At 42.7% G+C, this 24,852-nt stretch overlaps 1 protein-coding gene across 2 annotated transcripts in view; it reads left to right on the top strand.

Annotated features, from left to right (window-relative positions):
• Positions 1-16,542, top strand: part of LOC117900340 (cytohesin-1) — a 42,542-nt gene extending 26,000 nt beyond the window's left edge. Inside the window, exons 1-8 of one of the 2 annotated variants that reach the window (XM_034810678.1) lie at positions 6,286-7,431; positions 10,327-10,459; positions 13,810-13,908; positions 14,031-14,130; positions 14,199-14,373; positions 14,973-15,178; positions 15,240-15,453; positions 15,525-16,542. In XM_034810678.1, the coding sequence (XP_034666569.1) occupies positions 6,286-7,431; positions 10,327-10,459; positions 13,810-13,908; positions 14,031-14,130; positions 14,199-14,373; positions 14,973-15,178; positions 15,240-15,453; positions 15,525-15,677 (2,226 nt within the window). In that variant the 3' untranslated portion in view covers positions 15,678-16,542. Of the gene's footprint in view, positions 1-6,285; positions 7,432-10,326; positions 10,460-13,809; positions 13,909-14,030; positions 14,131-14,198; positions 14,374-14,972; positions 15,179-15,239; positions 15,454-15,524 lie in introns of those variants that run through there. The other variant, XM_034810679.1, reaches the window with a different exon arrangement.
• Positions 16,543-24,852: the final 8,310 nt, after the last annotated feature.

The raw sequence follows: 24,852 nt of genomic DNA, 5'->3' as shown, positions 1-24,852 counted from the left end.
ATCTTTTGTTTCCATGCTGTTTTTAAGCAGAAATACATATATTAACGAGAAGGGACGTGTGAGACGCTTCTTACGCGTCACAACTTTTATACCCGGCACTCAGTACTACATCTGTACATTAGCGGTTATTTGTCAAATTTTAAATTTTTTCTTCATCTGTCATTTACATCTACAACACTTCTCACACCAACACGCTCCTTTAGCTCGCCCCCCTTCCCTAGACCCACACACTGCAGACTCACGGCAGAGGCAGAGCCAGCGGCAGACGGCCAGTGTTTTGCTATAAGCTGCGAGACGGGGTGGGTTTGGCCACTGAAAATTAATTTCTTCATTGTGGCTATAATAATGATCCAATCGGATCCCAATTTGGTGATCTGATAGATATGGTCATTCCCTACGGAATGGCGTTTTTTTTTGCTATCTTCAAAATTGTAGATTTGGGAGGTTTTCGCCTTTTGCGGAGGCGGAAGGGGGCGTGGCTGTTTTTTGAAATACACTTGTAACAGTGTGAGCACACAGAAGTATGGATGCAAAATTTGGTGGCTCTAGCTTTTATGGTCTCTGAGATCTATGCGCTCAACAAGACGGACGGACAGACGGACGGACAGACAGACATGGCTCAATCGACTCGGCTATTGATGATGATCAAGAATATATATACTTTATGGGGTCGGAGACGTTTCCTTCTGTGCGTTACATACATTCACTTTGTGCACAAATACAATATACCCTATTTAATCTTCGAGTACCGGGTATAATAAGAAATCGTTCGTTACCAACAACCAGTTTTCTGTGGACTTAAAGTTTACTTTTAATATTGAAATACATGAATGCTGAAAGAATTTTTTGAATGTTAAATACATTTAACACCTATTTTTCCCAGTCGAAAATTGTATGGAACCGGATGATTGAATTATTCATAAATATCTATCACATTGTTTAGGCATAATGAACTTCATGTTTTGTTCTAGATACGGATGTCTTAGTCTCTTAGTGGATCTTAGTGTGCGATGCTGTATATTCTTGATCGGTATCAATAGCCGAGTCAATATAGTCATGTCTGTCTGTCCGTCCGACCGTCCGTCTGTCCGACCTTATGAGCGCCTAATACTCAGAGACCATAAGAGACAGGGCAACCAAGTCTTGCATACAGACTTTTGTATACTCACACTGCTACCAGCGTATTTCAAAATTTGTCCCGCCCCCATTCGCCCCTGCAAAGTGCGAAAATCTGCTATATCCACAAATTTAAGGTAAGAGAAAATTAAAAATGCGATTCCATAGAAAGAGCAGCAGCTTTTTTATTAATTGCTTTGCTTCGTGTATTGTGAGGCTCTTGGGGAGCTAAAAGAGCTTGTTGGCGTGAGAAGTCATGTAGAAGTAAATGAATCCAAAAAAAACGAGAAGGGACGTGTGAGACGCTTCTTACGCGTCACAACTTTTATACCCGGCACTCAGTACTACATCTGCAACTTAGCGGTTATTTGTCAGATTTTACATTTTTTTCTTCATCTGTCATCTACATCAACAACACTGCTCACGCCAACACGCTCCTTTAGCTCGCCACCCTCCCCTATAGACACACACTGCAGAGTCGCGGCAGAGGCATAGACAGAGGCAGAGACAAAGGCAGAGACGTGTCAGGGGGAGAGGCCATAAACAGCGCGATGCAGAGTGTTAATGCTGCGGGACGGGGTGGGTTTGGCCACTGCAAATTAATTTCTTCATTGTGGCTTTAAAAATGATCCAATCGTATCCCAATTTGGTGATCTGATAGATATGGTCATTCCCTACGAAATGGCGTTTTTCTGCTATCTTCAAAATTGTAGATTTGGGAGGTTTTCGCCCTTTTGCGGAGGCGGAAGGGGGCGTGGCTCATTTTTGAAATACACTTGTAACAGTGTGAGCACACAGAAGTCTGGATGCAAAATTTGGTGGCTCTAGCTCTTATAGTCTCTGAGATCCAGGCGCTCATAAGGACGGACGGACGGACGGACGGACGGACGGACGGACGGACAGACAGACATGGCTCAATCGACTCGGCTATTGATGCTGATCAAGAATATATATACTTTATGGGGTCGGAAACGTTTCCTTCTGTGCGTTACATACAACCGTTATCCGCACAAATACAATATACCCTATTTACTCTTCGAGTACCGGGTATAAAAAAGCTTAGTGCTCTTGCGTTGCAATATGTTTTGAACGGTTAAAAACTATATTTTATGATGTTTTGCACCACTTAAGGCCTTTGTTGTGTTTTGTGCTCTATAGCTAATTGATTTGTTTTTTCACATATCCAAATGCTAATTTACTTACGAAATTCTATGATAGAAGACCCTGGGACACTTCTTTAAATCTTCTTTTACTCTACAGAGGCTGGTTCTTGACTTTCCTTAGATTTATCAGAGAGTGAAACTATCTTTTGTGATGCCAAACAAAATAAATAAAATGTTGAAATGATCAACGGATAAAAGGGGAGAAGCGTCCAGTTAAGACAGACAGCTGCTTGCCCCAAAATGGAGGTCAAACATTAATATTGTATATGTATCTGTATCTGAATCTGTAGTATCTATGTGTCTGTTTCTGTTTGGATATTTTCTCATTACGTTTTTGGGATGCTACTGCTCCCCCACCGCAGACAATCGTTTGTTTGCTATAATGTCTATTTAATTTGCTTTTTATTTGTTGCTTTCCATTTAGGCGCGAAAAACTAAAATGAAAGCAAAAGCTCCAACAGCCATGCCACAGGCACAAATTTTCTTCGATTTAGCTAAATGACGCAAGTATCTCAAAAAAGTTGTAAAAAAACCTACAAAAAAGGGGAATATATTCTACATTTGGCGAGGTTATGCAAAGATACTTTAAGTTTTTATATGGCAATTTTATTAGATTTCTTTTCCGCGAGTATCATTCGACAAATTATGTTTCTTTGTTTTTTTTTCTCTCAGCTAAAAACTGGAGAGGTTTCTCCCCACTTGAAGAGGGACAGTGAAGTCATTTGCCTTCTCAAGTATTATTATAATTTCACTTTTTTTTTTCACAATGAATGAACATAGGAATGAAAAAGGAAAGGGGAATGGGCTGGAGAATGGGAAAAACTGTCGCAAAACATACATAGGGCTTGCGTTTAATTGCATTTTATTGAAGGAAAGTAAAAGTCACTTATGGGAGAAACTCAAATTCCTCCGCTCCTCAGCCATGGACAATTGTCTGTCTGGACGTGTGTCTGGGATTTTCCCTGTATTATTTTTCCCTTTTGCAGGATGCGCTAGGGGTCTTTTGTTTATGTGTATGATTCTCAAATTGGTTTTCCACTGCCGTCTCCTTGTGTTTCCAGACAAAAGGTTTAAAAGAGCAGAAGTTTACAGCTGTTTCCGTCTGTAAAAAGTGTGTGTAAAGTGTCGATTAAATTGTCAAGATAAATGACGGAAAACACGCATCTCTTTTGTGGCGGCGGCAGCTACTGTTTGGAGTATTTTTCCGTTAGCTTTACGGGTTTTCGGCTTACATTTTACATTAGTTTCAAAGTGCATTTCCTGCCCACACAGATACAGATACACTTGACACAGGTAGCAATCACAGCTTTGATGGGCCTTTGTCTTGCCAGCACTTGAGTTATCTTCGTATCTGTGGGATCTGTTTTTGGTATCTTTATAGTCGCCTCTTGTGTGCCTCTGTGTGTGCGCTTGTCTCTGACTGTGTGTGTCGGCTTTATTCAGTTTGATTGATAGTTTGTTTACAAACTTAATTTAATTTGACTTGTTTTTCCTTCTTTTAGTTCTTTTTTTCCATCTTGTCTGCTCTTCTTTGTGGCATTCACCTGTGCGTTCTCCTTGCCACCCTGCCACTACCACTACCACTACCTATCCCTAAACAAAACGATGTGTTTGTCTTTTTTGCCTCTCAATGTTTTTCAACTTGGTCAACGACGCCCGTAGGGTCTGTGCCTGGGCCTGGGACTGAGACTGGCAGCGCCTTTTATGTGGTCGCCGCCTCATTACATATACCTTGGGAAGAGGTAATAATGAGAGGGTATTCTGATTTGAAGTAGACGATGGCATACTGCTTACAAAAATGAAAAAAAGATAGACCTTTAAAGCCATGAAGAGTATTTCTCTTCTTGGTTGTGTCGTAGAATATGCGCTTTAGTTCCCAAATTCGCTCAGTTTCCATCGTTTCTCAATATTTCTGCCAGTGTATCTAATAATTCCTTTCCGTCATTGACTAACCATCTTCTCGATGCAGCTTTTGTTTGCCTTCTTTTCTTTCCCTCTATTTGGCTATTTGATATATAAAGAATACGTTTCTATAAGCATAACCCAACACACAAAGCAAACAGAGAAAGAGAGAGCGCGAAACAAGAGGAAGAACAAAAAAAAGGAAAGAGCGAAAGGGAGGCATTTGAATGCCTCTCTGGGACTCTGTCGCACTTGTAAAGTCCAATCACGTACTCCCGCACCGAACTCCCTCCATCCCACCCTCCCTCCTCTGAACTGTATGACGTTAAAAGGATACCCAAAACTCTTTCAAAAGACTTCATTTCGAACTTGGATAAGAGGCAAAGGGGTGGGGGGACTCTTAACTTGACTAGTTCTGTCCCCAGTGCCACGTTTACAAGTTGCAAATCCCCAAAGGAAATCCACATTTGATTAAAGTAAATATATATTTGTACGAATTTAATGTAATATTTCTTTAAAATCAAAAAGAATTCCTGGTTCATTTTGGGGAGCAGAAGAAATCCTAATTAATATTGAAACGCACTTTTTTTCTTGGTCAGGAAATTTTCTTTTTAGGGCTTGTATTTTCTTTATGTTGTGTGAAATTTTCCAAAGAGACACATATTTTCAAATTGCCAGCAGTAACCGCTGACCTTATTTGCTGACAAATTTCATTACATTTGATGTAAATTGACACATATTTCCTTTGACATTTTCTAAAGGCAATCGATTGGACTGATAAATGTCTTTTTACCTTTTATACCCGGTACTCGAAGAGTAAATAGGCTATATTGTATTTGTGCGAATAACGGTTGTATGTAACGTACAGAAGGAAACGTTTCCGACCCCATAAAGTATATATATTCTTGATCAGCATCAATAGCCGAGTCGATAGAGCCATGACTGTCTGTCCGTCTGTCTGTCCGTCCGTTCGTCTTGTTTGTCGGCTAGTTCTCATCCACGTCTCACACGTCCCTTCTCGTTACTGTTTATGTCAGTGCTCTTCCATCGTTCCCTTCTTTTCTTGCTGTTTCTGTCTTTCCATTTCCATAGTTCCCCTCTGGCTCGTGGCAGTTCTGCTGCCGTCTCCTTATTTTCATTGTTCCACACTCCTTTTTCATAGTTCCTATCTTGACTGTTACCTTTCCAATATTCTTTTCGTCTTTTTTTTTCCCATTGTTTCTTACTTTCCGTATTTGCGCATTTTCTTGGGTCACCTTCCCCTTTTCGATTAACTTTCATATTTCAAACCCGCAGCAGATTCGTCAAAAAATTCTTTTTAAAAATGTCATTAATCGTCCCCCGAGGATTCGCGTTCTTTCGCTTAACTTTTGAATATTCGCATATCGCTCCGGCTTCCTCTTCATGTGAGCAAATGCACAAAGCAAACAATAGACGAGCAAGCGACACAGGGAAAAGTAGCAACGAACTGATATCTCAATTAATCACAAGACAAAAACACGAAACACAGGATCCCAGATGGAGCAGGAAGTGTCGGAAGAGGGTGGGGTTTTCGGTGAGTGTGTGTTTTGTGTGCTGTTTCACACACGAAGGGACACGAAGGCACATGGAAGTGGTTTCCCGTCTGCATGTCCTGCGATTAGTCTAAGGAACGCAGAACGCCATCACCTTTTTAACCTGCCAGCCATTAGCGTAATTTGTTTTGTGTCGTCGTCTCAGCTGGAAACACCAAAAAATGTTGTCAACACGAAATTTATTTTTTGAGGTTCTACCCTCAGACATTTCCTGCCCCTGTCACATACTTCGTACTTTGCAGGGCTTCTTTCACACCGAAGAAGACACTTGATAATTAGTTAATTGGATGGAATAAATTTCTCAAAACAAAAAGGAGAAGCACCCGACTGCCGTTTCACCACTTTTGTACTTGTAAATTGCCTGCAGCGAGGCGCCACAGAGATTGCCCCCCAAATCCGCAGAGACTAAGAAATATAAAATTTACAGTGAACCATCAGCCATCATCATCGTCTTTGGCCATCATGAAGGGTGGCTCCCGATAGTGTGATCGAATTCAGAAGCAACCCGTTCTGCCACCGGAAGCCACGCGATGGCTTCCCTGCAACAAAAGCGCCCCAGCATCAGTAACTGGTTCTCCTCGCTGCGGCGCCAACCAAAGACCAAGAAGGGTCCCAGTTTGGGCAGTAGCGGAAGCTTTGGGAGCAAACAGCAACTGCAGAGAAGCTGCTTCGATCTCTCCTCGACAGTCGTTGGAGGAGTCGGCATACCGGGCTTCAATGTGGAAGGAGTGGGCTTCAGTGTGGATCGGAATAGCCGGAGCAACAGCACCTTCTACATAAATCCGTTGAATGCATCCAAGGAGGATCGACGACGTCTGGTGGAGAATGGCAGCAGCAGTGGCGACAGCAGCAGTCGCAGCAGCAGCGTCTGTGTGCGATGCTTCTGCAATCTTTTGTCGAAGAGCGAAGAGAAGACGCCCACTCCAACTCCCTTGCCACCCACACCTCCACCGAAGCCGCCAGCCAAGCCCCGCTCCCCCTCGCTGGCGCCCTACACGAGTGTGGCGACATACAACATCACGACCTTGACGCCCGAGAGCCCACCACCCGCCAGTCCCACGCTAAGCAGCGAGACGGTCAGCTGCAGCGATGTCAGCCGCAAGGTGGAAGTAAAGCGACTGCCCTGCCAGGAGCTTAACACGGAGCTGTACAGCAAGAGATCGGAGTACACGCACAGCACCACCACGACGACCACAAGGACGCTGATACTGTCGCGACCCGTGGAACTGCTCCTCAATGACAAAGGGGAGATAATCTCGCGAAGATCTCCGCTCAAGACTCGATCCAATTCGCTGGGATGCATGCTGGATGCGGAGGATCTGTCGGAGACGACCAATGGGGGTCTCGGAGGCATGGATAATCCCTGCTTGCAGCTCGATACGGATCTACCGAGCTCCGTTTTGAGTTCCCCGCTGACACCCGATGCGGGGGACATGCGTTTCATTGATGAAAGCTCCAATTCGCAGAGCGAATCCGATCGGAATTCCATCAGCCATCCCAAACATAACAACAACAACAACTCCAAAGAGCAGCATAATAACAATAATAATAGTAGTACTAGGAGCAGCCAGGAGTCGAATCTCTGCGAGAGTTGTCGCCATTTGATCGAGAGAAACCTCAGCAATGCGGAGAAGCAGATCAACAGCGATGTGGTGATACCCAGGCAACATCCAAAGGTAGGACAAGGGCGATAAGAGAGAAGATTTGAACATGGCAAAAGGTGAATTTCTTTCATGATTCAGCGAGCAAGAGTTTCCAATATCTCAGGGATATTCCCCTTAAAACTTTGATGAACAATCCACACCAAAAATTGGGCTGATTTCTGCTTAACAATTTTATTTGTTCTTTTTTTCGCTTGTATCATTAGTCAATTTATTTATAACAAACCCGATTCCAAATTGGATTCCCCCTTTGGCTTTTTTGTTGAGAGAATTTGTATTGTGGTGTCGCGTTGAAAACAGGTTTTGCTGATGCCGCTTGTGGGACTTCCTCGTAGCATTTTCTCACTCTTTAACTCTCCATTCTCTTACCTGTCGACAGCAATCTCTTGCCTATTGCCTCTTCCCTGACTGAAAGAGACTCTTTTTGGGCCCCCAACAGATTCGAGTTTATTTTTAAGTTTGACGCTCATTAGCTTTGTCACTCCGTATCAGTCTCCCGAGTTTCCTACCAAACCTCCAGGTTTGATATCGCTAGACTAGATTAGACACTGTGCCCTGCCCTGACCACTTGTTGGTCTTTACTCAATGTTGGCTTTTAAGCGACTCTCCTCTAAATGTGGCTTCACTGACACGCCGCAAAATTGTTTGATACGATTGCAGAGATTATCCCATTCATAAACCCCTTTTGCAGAGATCACCCACCACTCCTAGTCTGTTGATTTTGGCTTATAAGAGCTGTAAATCTATTATCATTTGATTGGAAACTTAAAAAGATTAACATAATTATCTTTGTTGGAGGAAATCTACCCCAAAGACAGTAAAAACGTAAAGGGACGTGTGAGACGCTTCTTCCGCGTCACAACTTTTATGCCCAGTTCCCACTACTACTTCTGTACCTTAGCGGCTTTTTTTAAATTTTACACTTTTTCTTCGTCTGTCATCTACATTACTTCTCACGCCAACACGGTCTTTTAGCTCGGTTTTTTCTGTTTTCTTGTATCTTTAAAATTATGGCTGTGTGAGATTTTCGGGGGCGGAAGGGGTGAGCATACTGGAAGTCTATCTCTTATGGTCTCTGAGTACTAGGCGCTCATAAGGACGGATAGTCGGACAGACAGACAGACATGGCTCTATCGACCCGGCTATTGAAGCTGATCAAGAATACTTTATGAGGTCGGAAACGTTTCCTTTGTGCGTTACATACACATGTACATCCGTAATTCCCCACAAATACAATATACCATATTTACGCTACGAGTACCGTGTATAAAAACACGATTAATGATAGGATCACATAATTTTATGAGAATTTAAGGGGCAAACGGATGTGGTGTGTGGCTTGCGGCATGTGGGGACAATCAACACAAAAAGAAAGAAAAATAGTTTGAAGCCTGGGAAAATGTTTGTCAGGCACAAAATATTATGAGAATATTGAGACATAAAATCAACAAGCCATAAATGATATAAAATATGGAAATAGTATGTGGTGGCTACACTTTTATATTTTTCTTTAAAACAGATAGATTTGTGTTTGTTCTATGACAGCAGACGCAGCAGCAGCAACAGCATCACTCCGATGATCATAATTGTTTAAAAATAAACTTCTTACGGGGGAGCTTTAAATTTCTCTCCGGTTTTAGCTGCTTATGTGACACGCTCTGGGAATTAAAATGCCTTGAAATCATTGACGGAAAGTCAATGAATTCTAAAACCTTGCACCAGCACCGTTTGTATCTAGATTGGACAAGTCACTGCCAGTTGGGGGAGCGAGGAGTAGCTACATTTTCTTGAGCGCACAAATCCGCATTCAATGCGGAGAATTTTAGTCAACTTTAATGCCACAAACGCGAATGTTTTAATCTCAACAGCGATTATTAATCTATCTGTTGTATCAAATCGTACTTATATGTGTATCTACATATCGGATTTGTATCTTTTATTACAGCCCATGGACACCAATTTGTCAATTGTATATTTTATAGTGTTTAATTGACATTCCCCTGTGCCGGCCTCTGGGCCTCCGTTTGGGATACGCTCCGAGTCTCGTCTCCCTTTTGCATACGAAAGACTCATTCCATGAGTCAGAAAGTTATTCATTGAGTGGCTGGGTAGGGGAGGTGAAGCCTGTGCGTCTCTGGGGCAATTGATATGTTCCGGTCTCGTGGTTCTTCTTATTATTCATGCGTCAAGCTCACAGATGCAAGATACATATTCGTACTTTCCGCTTCTTTGGGCATTGCACGAAATTTTCCTTTTCGATTTGGATTGGAATGGATGCGAATTGGAATGGAAATGGCATGGCATAGAGTGACCCCTCCGATGGCACTACCATTCCGCGATATCTCCTGACGGGTTCTCAGGGTCAGGTATTTTTTTCTCTTTGCTTTCTAATTCAATTAAATCACAATTTGCATTAAATTGGGGGGTTTTTCATGTATGCGGACCATTTACTATATGTCCCCATTATAGGACAAACTTGAAAACTGATTTCAAGTTAGTTTATGTCGTCCGTCGTAGGTTGTTGATTTGGCGACAGGCGACACGAGCAATGGCACTGAGGAAATGCAAATTACTCGATTTTCAACTGTATCTCGCTCACTCGCACTCTATCTGCTACGAAGTGTCTCTTTCTCTGTATCTGTATCTGCGGGTGTGAGTGTAATTTATGGGCTTTAAATAGCAGCAGTCGCTGTACGCAATTTAAATTAAAACAGTAGCCTAGTCGCTCGCTTGCTTGTTCTGGTCTGTTAACTATGGATACTATAGTGTATCTTACATGTGTTCTCATGTGTGTGCGTGCGTGCCATTGTGGCTTGCCATTTCCTCAATCTATGTTTATATGTTGATGATATCATGAATTCCATTTTTCACCCTTTTAATTAGATATTCTCTCCATCTTCCTCGTTACAGCAAATCAAAGATGAATTATGCGAAGTTGTCTCGGAAATGGAGGCGCTCGATGTGCCCGAAGACTGCAAGCATTCCAACAAGGACAAACAAATGTCCATTGGGCGAAAAAAGTTCAATATGGATCCGAAGAAAGGTGAGTGTAAATAAATATATTTATTTAAGCTTTAGCTTAAACTATGAAAAATTTGAGGAAATGTTCTTAAAACTCTTTAGAGCTGCTATATCGGAAAATCGGATTGTTTCTGTCAATCGATTTCGAAAAGTTAGCTGAGTATTCTGTGAATACTTTACAAACCCCAGTAATTTCTTTAAAACTCTGAGTGCATTTTCCTCTGTACCCCCAATGATTCACGCCGAATCAACATACAAATGCAAAATTCGAGAGGGTTCCCGCTCTACAATCAGTGCGGAATCCCTGACAATGTAGGGAGAGGGAGTATCCCTTAAAAGTCGAGAAATGTAGACTTCGCTGATGATTTAAATAAAATCTCAATGACGAAGACATGACACCAGGCGACGACGACAGCAAAAATGACAAAGTCAGATGAAATGCTTATAATTGAGCCGATGAGTGATGAGGGCAGACTTCCATTGGCTATGGAGGTGGAGATTGTGGTGCGGTGCGGCTTGGTGACTCTCCATGAGAATGTATCGCGGCGCCAAAAGGCAAAATTGCCATGCAAATTTCCACGCAGATGAAGAAGGGGAGGAGATGTGTGGTGTGGTGTGGGGGAAACAATGTACGTCCAATAATAATTTCGACGTTAATTTAATAACGTAATGAGCCCGAAACGAAATTAAATTCAGCTCAAACACCAGCAACAGAATGCAGCAGGGCCAGCAGTGGGAAAGGAGAGATGTAAATGCGGGTGCGAGGTGATGGTGTACGGTAGGGCGTTCCACTATCTTATAAGTCTGACAAATTTTACAGTTCGTTGACATCTGAAGTACGTGTACGCGTACGCTTATGGATGTGTCCCCTCTCGCCTCCAGTGTTTCGTTTAATAGAAATGGGAATGTCAATGCCACAATATGCACCAAGAGCTTGTCTCAGGGGAGAACCCTCAGACATCATTGCGTTCAAAGAAGGCATGGGATAGGGTGGGAGTACATTAGGGTGGGATGGAGAATCATATATGTATGTATGATGTTTGGGATTGTTGAAAGATGAAGGCTAAAGACATTTATGGTAGTTCCTCATTAGAAAAAAAGGGCTGGGAAGATCAAATGCTAAATGGGAAATTTAACTATGTAATGTGTGACTCTTTAGGTCTTTGGAGAAGAGAAGTAATCCAGTATTTTGGCACTCGAGAAAGGTGTAGGATCTCAAGCTGTATGAGAAAATGTATCCCAACCGTTGGGTTTTCCGTTGGACTTCTGGCCTCTTTTTGGGGAGTTTCCAAACGTCAGGCCACATCCTGTCTTAAATTTTGATACAACTTTTTATGTTTTTCCCTTGCATGTGCGTATAATGGTGGGGGTGACCCACATGTCAGCATGTTTACTTATGGAACACGTCTCCAAAAATCTCAATTTCTTTGGCCTATCGGACCACAGACCTCCCTCATACCGCCTCCCGTCTGCCACATCCCACCACATCCCAGAGCTCCCTGCAGAACACACATTTTTAAAAGCCAATCAAATATTTACGTCAAACTCTCTTGGCCATAAATTAACGACAAGTCAAAATTAGGCCATGCAACATCTTCCCTCTGCCAGTTCACATTCTCAGCAGCAGCAAAGGGATGGGAATAGGTGCAGAGGAGGGTAGGCATATCCTGTACGGAATGCCAGCTATCTAGAGTGGTTGTCAGTCGGAGCACAATAAAAATGCTAATCCAAAGACGGACGACGACGCTGTCGTGGTGACGTCGTCATTTGTCGCTTTATCGGCCGTTTATCAGCTATATGGGGAAATACACTCACATCTAGATACTCCATTTAGATAGACACAAAAGGAAAGAGAGGTAGTTTGCACACGCCATGGATAGAGGGGAACACAGAAACTTAAAATAATAGCCCACAAATGTGCCATCCATAACGCACCAATGATTTCAGGGAATTGGAGAAGAGGATGAGGTTCATAGGGAGTACGAATCCAGAGAAGGCGCCTGCCCAAGGTACATGCAACAGAATTGTGGGATAGTGCAAAAGAGCGCTGACCTTACCCACCATTCGATAAACCCAGAAATTGAGCGTTTTAGAGTGGTTAAGAATACTTTTTATTAAGAATACTTGTTAAATTTTGATGCCTTCTGAAAACACGCAAAAACTTGTTATTTACCAAAATGTCGAATATTGTGTCTGTCCAAGGAGCGGATTTCGTTGCCTGCGGGCCCAAAGCAGACATTGCGCTCAGCCATCACTCCAGTCCCGTTGTGTCGCCCCCTCCTTATGCTTTTTGCAGATTTCTCATCGTCGATGTCATTTGCTTGCATGATTATTGTTGTCCTCTTCAATGTCAACAATGCACGCCCTGTCTGGCGCCACTGTATAAGAATAAGACGAAAAGGGACGTGTGAGACGCTTCGTGCGCGTCACAAATGTTATACCCGGTACTCAGTCATTTTAAATTTGATATTTGACATTTGTTCTACATCTGTCAACTACATCTACATCACTTCTCACGCCAACACGCTCGTTTAGCTCGCCCTCCTCGTCTAGAGCCGTACACTACACGAAGCAAAGTGAATGAGAATGTGCAAAAAATAAAAAAAAACTGCTGGACGGGGTGGGCTTAGCCACTGCAAATTAATTTCTTTAGAGGCAACATTTGGAGACTCTAGCTCTTATAGTATCTGAGAACTAGCCGACAAACAAGACGGACAGACAGACATGGCTCTATCGACTCGGATATTGATGCTGATCAAGAATATATATACTCTATGGGGTCGGAAACATTTCCTTCTGTGCGTTACATAAATCCACTTTGTGCACAAACACGATATACCCTATTTACTCTTCGAGTACCGGGTATAACAATATGGTACAGGTATTTTGACTGAATACCGGGTGTAAAAGTTGTGACGCCTAAGATGCGTCTCACACGTTCCCTTTCGTTTACATTTAATAATTCCATTGTGATTCTATAGAGGCTCGCGTTCTTCGATGGCGCTGCTTCCTTCTCCGTTCCTCGGGTCTCTCTTTGATTGGCAAATAATGACATCGTTACCGAACAACCGACCGATCGACCGAACGGGGAGTATTATGAGGCGTTCCTTCTGGTCTCTCTTTTTCTTCGTTCCACGATGTTTATGGAGATTGCGCTGTGGTTTATGTTGCGGTTCGCTGGCTCTCCAATGAGACACAAATATCCGTATATGGGGGTAAATTATATGATTTGATTCTTGCTGCGCTCTTGGGCTTCCGGGTGGTGTTCGATTATCGATTACGAATACAGTGGAATCTTCTATGGGGAGACAGAAGACCCTATTGGAGTGTATATTCCATATCTCATATGCTTTATTTTCCTTCCATTTGCAGGCATTGAGTATCTCGTAGAGAACCGACTGTTGCGTCACGATCCCCAGGATGTGGCGCATTTCCTCTACAAGGGCGAGGGCCTTAATAAAACGGCTATAGGTGAGTGGGAAAACCCAAAAGTCGTAACTTTACCTCCAGCCCAGTTGGTTGCTCAGGAAGGGGTTTCTTTTATGGCTGGTCACAAAATTCAATTAAACGCATAATCAACATTTATTTATCAGGCGATTACCTCGGAGAAAAGAACGATTTCAACGAGGATGTCCTCAAGGCCTTTGTGGCGCTACACGACTTTACCAATCTAATTCTAGTGCAAGCCCTTAGGTAATTCCACCCTCCACACTGTTAAATTAACTACTTTTTCTAATGGCAGATTCTCCACTTTTTAACAGACAATTTCTCTGGTCATTTCGGTTGCCCGGCGAGGCTCAGAAAATCGATCGAATGATGGAGTGCTTCGCACAGCGTTATTGCCAGCTAAATCTGGACATTTTCACCAACACGGACACGTGCTATGTGCTAAGTTTCGCCATTATAATGCTCAATACATCGCTTCACAATCCATCGGTGGGTACTACACAGAGGGACCATAAAGGGAATAGGCAGAAAGTTTTCCAATTTATAGGTTTACATAGATCCTACCTTTAGATCGTAGTTGAGGTACAGAAACCTCTCTCATAAGTCATTCATCAAAGGTTATTAAGTGCTATAATCATCCAAAAATACCCCCTAGAACTGTTCTGTTCTGCTCAATTTTGTTGGACCTCTTCCCACTGTTTGATCGGTTGCCTTTTCCCAACCGGATGTTCGTACTGTTGGCAGCAGTCAGTTGCTACTTATGCCAAAAACCGAAAAGAAATTTAAAAAAAAGCGAAAGAGCAATGCCATGACGCGTTTCACGGTCATGCCCTGGCCATGGGCCTGCCCTTCAACTTCAAAATTAATTCCTATTTGCCGGCTGTCAGGTCACAAATACCGACGCGACGCACCGGTCCACTTCCGTATGCTTCGGATGGACAGGGCGTGCGTCCGTTCCGTCCGATCAACGCACAGTTCATGGCATATTCTAGGGAACCTTTGAGAGACAAATTGCGGGCTAATTAAGAGCCACATGCCGCACTAATTAAAACAGTCAGCTAACCCTTGATTCTGTCATCTATCTTTAGGTCAAAGACAAACCCACCGTTGAGCAATTCATCTCGATGAATCGGGGCATCAACAACGGCGGTGATTTGCCCCGCGGCCTTTTGGAGTCCCTCTACGAGTCCATACGCACGGAGCCATTCAAAATACCCCAAGACGATGGCAACGATCTAATGCACACCTTCTTCAATCCCGACAAGGAAGGCTGGCTGTGGAAGCAGGGCGGCAGGTGAAATGAATCAATGGCAATTCCTTGTAAATATCCATACTAATTTTGATTATTTTTGCAGATACAAATCGTGGAAGAGGCGCTGGTTCATATTGAACGACAATTGTCTCTACTACTTTGAGTACACCACGGACAAGGAGCCGCGTGGCATTATACCGCTGGAGAATATATCGGTGCGGGAAATACACGATCGCAGCAAACCGCATTGCTTCGAGCTGTTTGCCTGCGGCGGGGCCGATATAATCAAGGCCTGCAAGACTGACTCCGAGGGCAAGGTGAGTGCTTTTGGATATTCAAGAATGTCAAGAAGGAATACTCAGTTTAACTTCTTTCTCTTTCGCATTAGGTGGTGGAGGGCAAGCATACCGTGTACCGCATGTCCGCCGCTACGGAGGAGGATCAGCAGGAGTGGATAAAGCGGCTAACGCAGTCCATCAGCCACAATCCGTTCTACGATATCCTAGTACAAAGAAAGAAAAAGGCGCTCAGCAAGAGTTAGTATTAAGACAGAGCTAAGCCTAACATTTGTCTTGGATCTCAGTGAAACACTGCAGCGCGTGTGTGGCCATGGCGGCAGTGACGTCCGTGCAGGCGACTCTCCCCATATTTATACATCTACATACTACATTTTATTTATACACATAAACGATTTATTGTTCGTTATTGTGTATGTGTGTGTGTTTGTGTGTATGCTTGAGAAATTGCAATATTTAATAATTGCGAGAATATCTCTGTAGATTCAACTTGTGGTTTGATCCACACTCTGCCGCCTACGCCACCCCGTCTCACCGCCCTGCCACACGCCGACGCACTCCGAACCGTAAAATTTGTCTCTATTGTTGTGATATAATTTATTTAAGCATTAAGCAATACAATACAGAAGAAACATAAACAGAGATCATGAAATTGCATCGATAAGAAATACACATCTAAAACCAAAACATTTTGAAATTAGTGCAAATTACCTTTAGCTTCATTGTACGCCTAAGTCTACTAATATGTCTTTCAAATTAGAGCACGAACCACTTAAGCTGTAACCACCCTCCATGGAACATTAATTTACGATAGATGAATGGATGGGAATTAGAACTATGAAGCATATCCCAGCAGCCGCCAAACCCCTCTTTGATTATTCGTATCGTATGTTTGTTTGATGCAAATGAAAAATGGCTGAATAACTTTTGCTTGGCAATTATTATATGTATTGTGTAGACAAAGAAAAACAAAAGCGTTTCCTTTTCTGAGAATTGTATTTGTATTGTAAATGTAATGCCAACGCTCAACCACGAATGAAAACTGAAAATTTTAAAAAATGTGCTTGCACTCTTGAATTAACAGATCCAATACCGAAATGCATTTATATATGTACATACAGTGGGGAACAATGATGAGTACATGTTCACATTAACTGACTTTCGTCGCCCATAACTTCTAAACGCATAATGCAAACGTAACCAATTTTTTTTTAGATATCAATCACTTTATCCTTAACAAAAAGGCAATACCAGAAAAATACAAATGTGAAGCTTTTGAATAGCGAAAAATAAAAAACTAAAAAAAAGTCGCATGTACTCATTTATGCACTTTTCGTTGTTTTCACTTATTTAATATTTCAAAATTTTCTAATCAACAATATGCCTGCAGATTTGATGTTAAATATTTTTTTGGCTATATTCTAGTAATACTAACATCAAATTAAGACATTTCTCATAATAATCGAAGCAGATTTCATGAATTTATTAAATAGTGCCTATGTTGTACCTGAGACAGAAGAAAAAATATCTAGAAAATTTAAATATTATTGTGTAGCTCACTAAAAATGGATATACGACAGCTAATACTGCTGAAAAACATGGCATTAGTCAATCGGTGGTGATCAAAGTGGAAAAGACGCGAAATGTTGTCCCGAAACAGTAAAGCCAAGGTCGCCCTAAGGCGCTAGCAGACCCAAAAGCCGCACTTATAATGTCGCAATTTAGTAACAAGGACTTTCTGAGGCCCAACGAGGTTCTTTTCCCATAATACTATCAATGTTGTTCTAGATGGCTAAGTTTGGCCATCGTTCCACCGCCTAAAACATACTTACACCATTTTACAAAAAACCTCTTTGGGCCTTAGAAAGTCCTTGTTACTAATTTGCGACATTATTAGTATGGCTTTTGGGTCTGCTAGCGCCTTAGGGCGACCTTGGCTTTGCTGTTTCGGGACAAAATTTCGCGTATTTTCCACTCTGATCACCAACGATTGACTAATACCATGTTTTTCAGCAGTATTAGCTGTCGTATAGCCATTTTTAGTGAGCTACACAATAGTATTTACATTTTCTAGATATTGTTTCTTCAGCCTCAGGTACAACATAGGCACTATTTAATAAATTCATGAAATCTGCATCGATTATTATGAGAAATGTCTTAATTTGATGTTAACATCAAATCTGCAGGCATATTGTTGATTAGAAAATTTTGAAATATTAAATAAGTGAAAACAACGAAAAGTGCATAAATGAGTACATGCGACTTTTTTTTAGTTTTTTATTTTTCGCTATTCAAAAGCTTCACATTTGTATTTTTCTGGTATTGCCTTTTTGTTAAGGATAAAGTGATTGATATCTAAAAAAAAATTGGTTACGTTTGCATTATGCGTTTAGAAGTTATGGGCGACGAAAGTCAGTTAATGTGAACATGTACTCATCATTGCTCCCCACTGTAAATACATACTTGAGGGAACAATAGTTGAAGGAAAAACTTATCGTAATTGTTATCAACCAAAGATCTGATTTAATGTCTGCTTCAAAATCGAAAGATTATCGCATATTGTAGATTTAATTGAATTTGAATGAGTTTGTCATTTGTAGTCTTTTGTAAATGCATTTTGTATTGTCTTTTGTTAATTTGAATAGTAAAGAGGCGAACAAACCGCAAAATGTTCCTGCCAGGGATGAGAACGTTGTGACCACACATCACATCCACAAAGAACTTCGATTCAAGCATAACTCTTATGATAGCTGTAAGACGCTGTTATCCATAATAGTCGTTTGTGATAAGCATTTAGGACAGATTCTGTGTGGTTTGTTTTGTTTCGCTACTGATGGCTACGACTTTCTTGTCATATTAATTATTTGGAAACAACAGTCCCAAACATTTCTGCAATATTATAATTAATTTAGCTATCTTAACCGTGTACTAGCCGTCTTTATTAGCACTCACTATTTCATAGATTAATGTAGTCATATGTACATAAAGACATTTCTGAAAAACTCTTCGATGGGACTCATCCGCGTCTCAACGCGGATTCAGTGCTCCACGAAGTAGAACTCCCGCAAAGGAAGTAAATCGAATTGTATAGGCTGGGCGTACGACTATATAAACGTTCGTTTAAGCATTATTAATAGACCGAAATCAACATTTGTACATAATACAATGCTACTTGTCTAAGTATGCCAGTTAGTAAGACCATAGCATAGTTTTTTGTATTGCTTTAGCAGTTACGGACGGAATATTATAAAAAGTTACATGTGTATATAAATCAAATATATATTGTACCTACATATAGTTAATTAAAAAATTGAAAAATGTAATCGTAGTGGTCTCTTACGCGAGAAGGGAGGGACCCCCAAGTCTGTCAAGAAATAGCGGAGAAAAATAGTTGTGATACTACCTTAGTGATACTACCACTAAGCAAACAACACTTAGAGACTGCAAATCAACTGGAAACTGGCTGCCTAATCAGTATAGGGGATTGGCTCCCAGTGCCTTCGGCTCTTGGTGAGAGAGCCTTCGGCTGAGAGATTTTGGCGTTGGCTCTCTTGAGCATTGAACGCAAAGCGATTCTTGCAAAAACTAAGTTTTGTTTTTCCTTTTCAAGTCTGCTTCGTAATTTCATGTGTGCGGGGACACATCCATACATGATGGAAATGCGTGTATCTATTCTCGACTTCATATGCGTTTTCATTTTTAGCGCTTGAGACGTTTGGTTTTTTGTGTTGCTTCTGAGCTCACTTACCCTTCCTTCAAACTTGAGACTTTCAGCTTGCCCCAAAAAATAAAGAAATTGACTTTGTGTATCCTCTCTATGCTCATATATTTCTTAAATACATTTAGGACGAAAGGGATAAACGGTTATAAACATCTAAATATGTATATAAATAATGAATACCCGCAATTGACTTGGCGTTGCATATATTTTCCGTTAGAGTATTCAGCGTTCACTGTGTGAATAAACATAGCATAGGCCACAAACTGCGCGAAGCAGAGTGTGAATGAGAGAATGTGTAAAAAAAACAAATATAAGCTGGGGGACGGGGTGGGTTTAGCCACTGCAAATTAATTTCTTCATTGTGGCCATAAAAATGATCCTATCTGATTCACATTCGGTGATCTGATAGATATGGTCATTCCCTACGGAATGGCGTTTTTATACCCGGTACTCGAAGAGTAAATAGGGTATATTGTATTTGTGCACAAAGTGAATGTATGTAACGCACAGAAGGAAACGTTTCCGACCCCATAAAGTATATATATTCTTGATCAGCATCAATAGCCGAGTCGATTGAGCCATGTCTGTCTGTCCGTCCGTCTGTCCGTCTTGTTTGTCGGCTAGTTCTCAGAGACTATAAGAGCTAGATCCACCAAATTTTGGCTCCAGACAGCTGTATGTTCACACTGAAACCAGTGTATTGCAAAAATAAGAAAATAAAAGAAAACTAAAAACGCCATTCAGTACGGAATGACCATATCTATCAGATCACCAAATTGGGATCCGATTGGAGCATTATTATGGTCACAATGAAGAAATTAATTTGCAGTGGCAAAACCCACCCCGTCCCGCAGCTTATATGTATGTATGTATTTGTTTTTTGCATATTCTCCCATTCACACTCTGTTTCGCGCAGTGTGAGGCGCCTGCCCCTGCCGTTCCTGCGCCTCTGCCATAGCCGTGGCTAAACCCACGCCGTCCCGCAGCTTATATTTGTTTTTTTCACATTCTCTCATTCACACTCTGCTTCGCGCAGTTTGTGGCCTCTGCCTCTGACACGTCTCTGCTTCTGTCGCGTCTCTGGCGAGACTCTGCCCTGACTCTGCAGTGTGTTGCTCTAGGGGAGGGTGGCGAGCTAAAGGAGCGTGTTGGCGTGAGTAGTATTGTTGATGTAGATGACAGATGAAGAGAAAATGTAAAATTTGACAAATAACCGATAAGGAGCAGATCTCGTTTGTTTTCTTTTATCTTCAAAACTGTAGGTTTGGGTGGTTTTCGCCATTTTACGGGGGCGGAAGGGGGCGGGGCTAATTTTTGAAATACACTGGTTTCAGTGTGAGCATACAGCAGTCTGGAGCCAAAATTGGGTGGCTTTAGCTCTTATAGTCTCTGAGAACTAGCCGACAAACAAGACGGACGGACGGACGGACGGACAGACAGACATGGCTCAATCGACTCGGCTATTGATGCTGATCAAGAATATATATACTTTATGGGGTCGGAAACGTTTCCTTCTGTGCGTTACATACATTCACTTTGTGCACAAATACAATATACCCTATTTACTCTTCGAGTACCGGGTATAAAATGCGCATAGATTCGTACTGCAATTACCTGAACGGCGGCGGCATACCCTGCATGCTGCTGTCGGGTGATCTCGCCCAGAGCGAGCGCTCCGAGGTCTTTGAGAGCTATCGCATCTTTTCGGTGCGCACCATTGTGGCCACGGATCTGATTGCACGCGGCCACGCCGCATCATGACAAGCTGGTGATCAATTTGGATCCGCCCAACGATCATGTCACATATTTGCATCGGACGGCGCGTGCCGGTCGCTTCGGGTCAAAGGACATTGCCATCACATTCATCTCATCGCCGAAGCAGAGCGAAAACTTTAAGCGGATTCTGGCCATGGCAGGCACTGGCATGTCCGTTCTGCAGTTTCCCACTGAAGGGATGCCGTCGAAGGGATTTAATTACTTTGAATTTGATGCTTATGAGTTTCCGTAATACTTCAAGTCGGAAGCCAACGAGCAGAACGAGAATGAGTTGAATCAAATCAAGAAACCAAAGTCCAGCAAACTGGCCATTAAAATAGCCAACGAAAAGGCAGAAAAGGCATCCAGAGATGTGTCTCCAGTGGAGGTAAAGACGCAGGTCACAGAAGCAGCTGCAGGGCAACAAATCGTGAAGGAGGAAAAGCCAAACAATCTAGAATTTGAGGTTAAAACATATCCCACAGTGGCAGACAGCCAGCAGCCATTGCCGGAAGACATCCTATTGCCAAACGATGACAAGCCCAGCACCAGTTCGCCGCCAAAAAGAGGGAAAAACTGAGGCGCAAACCCGAGAAACAAAAGCACGCCAAAAGCAACTTGAGTGCGGCGGGAAAAGCCAACGTTATTGCTGCTCCGGCAGACAACAAGGAGAATCGACCAGATAATGGAGCAGAAGCGAGCATGGAGAAGCCGCTGGAAACACTCATGCAAGTGGAAGACTCTGCACAAACATCACAGACACCCTCAGATGTGTCACAGGAGGCAACGCCGACCCCGTGAGATGACTCCCAGGAGCCAACCCAATCGACTGGCAAATTCAATCAATATGAAAACCTACTGCCTAGTGGTGCCCGCCATGGATAACAGCTCGACCACGCTGCAGCCTCATGTGCTCTCGAATACGGTGGACGATGCCAGCACCATTGTGTCGGACAGCCTGGAGTGCGGCAATGGCTATGGCACTACACGAAAAGCGATGGCCAGATCATTTGGCAGCGCTACAGGGCACGTTGGCAGGTGCTCAAGCGTCGTCGTCACTCCCTGAAGACACGTCCCTGATACCACAAATGCTGAACGTTTGTGCGTTTGCACAAAGCATTCAGGGGCGTCAAGGTATGTGTGGATTATCCTTTTGGTTCGGGAAATTAACCTTTTATTGCAGAGACCCGGCATTGAATCGCTGCTGCCAGTGCTGGCAGAATCTGGAGAGCATAATCCAACGCTTTTGGCGTCAGTAGATGTAGCATTATGAACATTGTTATTTTTAAGTACAGGGGCAGATCTGGTGGCTGTAGAGGGCCTGTTGTTGGGGACAGGTACCTCCAGCTTCGATTCTCCCACGCTGCAGTCATCCACAGCCATTGATTCGTTGTGCGAAAGAATTTCGAAGAAGTTGCTTGACCTGGGGCGACCAGCATTAGTCTTAGATCTGGTCCTGTATGTAGCCTTGGAGATAATTGAAGCCGCCTTCTTCGCGGTAGGCTTAGCGATTGAGGATCCCTGGATGGCAGCAGAAGGCTACAGCAATGCTGAACATTTTTCAGCACAATTTAGTACACGGCACAGCACTTTATATTGCCCGGAAATGTATTTTTAAAACGACACACAGGGCACTATTACACCATATGCGAATTTTTATGAAATACACTTGTAACAGTGTGAGCATACAGAAGTCTGGATGCAAAATTTGGTGGCTCTAGCTTTTATAGTCTCTGAGATCCAGGCGCTCATAAGGACGGACGGACAGACAGACATGGCTCAATCGGCTATTAATGCTGATCAAGAATATATATACTTTATGGGGTCGGAAACGTTTCGCACAAATAATGTATGTGGGGGTTTATGTTTATTGTTTATAAGTAAAGGTTAATAAGTGATTAAGTATGGTATAGCGGTACAAGAATTAGATATCTGCGTCGTTCGTCGTCTGGTCTCGCACACAACCTTTTACGTCGGAGGTTGGATAGAAAACTCCCCTCTCAGCGTTCTCTCGCCGATCGGTTGTCCGCTCTCGCTCTCCTTCGTCTTCTCTTTGTATCTACTCTCGTGTTTGGAATTCGCAGTGACGCGAATTCGCCCTTGCTCGTTTTGGTGTTTTGTCTAGGGATCGCAATTGGCAAAACCCAGCCCACATCCGGCCGTCCTGACTATGCACTCGCCTCGAATGCATCGTCGCTATCGTCGTCATTGCTCGTGGACCATGGCTTTAGGTACTCCGCACACGAAGAGGAGTGCTTTGGACCATCGGAATTGCCAACTTTTTTTACGTCGTAAGCATTGTTATGCTTCACCTTAATGATCTGGTAAGGACCCAAAAACTTTGGCTTAAGTTTGAGTCCGCTTCCAAACTGAGTCCTCTTTATGGCAACTAGGTCGCCAACGTCGTAATGTCTGGGTGGTTTACGTCGCAAGTTATGCGTCTTTTTGTTCTCGGCTTGCAGATTCAGGCTTGCAGTTTTCGCTTTAGCCCGTAGCTCATTGCAGTCGTCTTCAAATGCAATGATGGACTCCTTCTGGATCAAACTCTGAAGCTGCTGGTCATCTTTGGTGCGCATCTTGATACCCATCAGAAGATCGAAAGGAGTTGTATCGATGCTTCTGGTGTACGTCGAGTTTATTGCTCGCTGGACTCGATCTACGTGCTTAAACCATTTGGATGGATCGTCTACACTGAGCTTGGCTAGCACGGAGATGATCACTGAGTTGAGCCTTTCCACCTGCCCGTTTACCCGTGGCAGTCCGGTAGTCGTCTTCACCAGTTTAATTTTTTCGTCTTCGCAGTACTGTAGGAAATCTTGTGCTGTAAACGCCGAACCTCTATCTGAAATGATACAAGCAGGGTTGCCAAACGTCACGCTTTGGCTTCGTAACTTTAATATGACCTCGTTAGATGTAGTAGACTTTGTGGGGTATAGCCAGCAAAACTTCGTGTAAGCGTCGATAACCACAAGTATGTGTTTGTAGCTCTTGCTGGTTGACTTCAGTGGACCCAAAAAGTCGATGTGATAGGTCTGCAGCGGCACGTCATATTTTTGCATAAGCACGGCTCCAAAACCGTCTATAGATGCATCCGTCTGGAGCTTTGTCTCGTACTGCTGATTGTAAATGGCTAGCATTGGGTTTGATGTCAAACATTTCTTCAACACTCCAATAGCGTTCTCTTCGTCTGGGCCAATTACAAACTTAGCATTGTTCTTCGTTATGTCAGTCAATGGTTTGAATTTTTCCGGTTAATACGTCGATATTATTTCGCGAACTTCATTTCGTGTAATCTCGTTTATCGCTTCGTTTATGTTCAGTTCACAATTGTCCACCGCTACGTCGATTTTCATTATGGACGATTCGTCATACGCACCTTCGCTATTATCATTTGGCATTTTATTAACTTTTACTCCATGGCGATTAAATGATACTTCTGCGTGCAAACAAAGCTCTTCCCCGATTATCAGTTTAATATCCATGAACTTTGCAGCAACAACATAAAATGTCAAAACATATTCTTCGTCGTCAATACGTATGCTATGCTCCACTTGACCAATCGTCTTGATATTGTCAGCCTTGCTTTCATTTCCGAAACCGACCAAGCGCACTCTGCAGTTCTTTAATTTCGGCATACACAGTTCGTCGTAAAAGTCTTCGCGCAAAATATCGAATTTACTGCCAGTGTCAAATAGTGCCATACATTTCTTATTTTTAATCGAAACTTCTTTGGATGTCAATTCCGCTTTATTCAAAACTACACGCATGTTTTGTTTTTCTTCGTTTGCCTTCTCACTTTTCTCCTTGCAGTTCTTTGAAATGTGCCCAAACTGATTGCACTGGAAGCACTTTTTTCCCTTCTCTTTGCTCCAGCAACTGCTAGACACATGACCCTTCTCTCCGCAGTTGTAACACACGACGTCTTTTTTGCCAGTCTGGGTATA

Source organism: Drosophila subobscura, chromosome U (assembly GCF_008121235.1).
Source record: "Drosophila subobscura isolate 14011-0131.10 chromosome U, UCBerk_Dsub_1.0, whole genome shotgun sequence".
Taxonomy (NCBI): domain Eukaryota; kingdom Metazoa; phylum Arthropoda; class Insecta; order Diptera; family Drosophilidae; genus Drosophila; species Drosophila subobscura.
The sequence above is the reverse complement of the archived record's forward strand: the minus strand, read 5'-3'. Positions and strand labels throughout refer to the sequence as shown.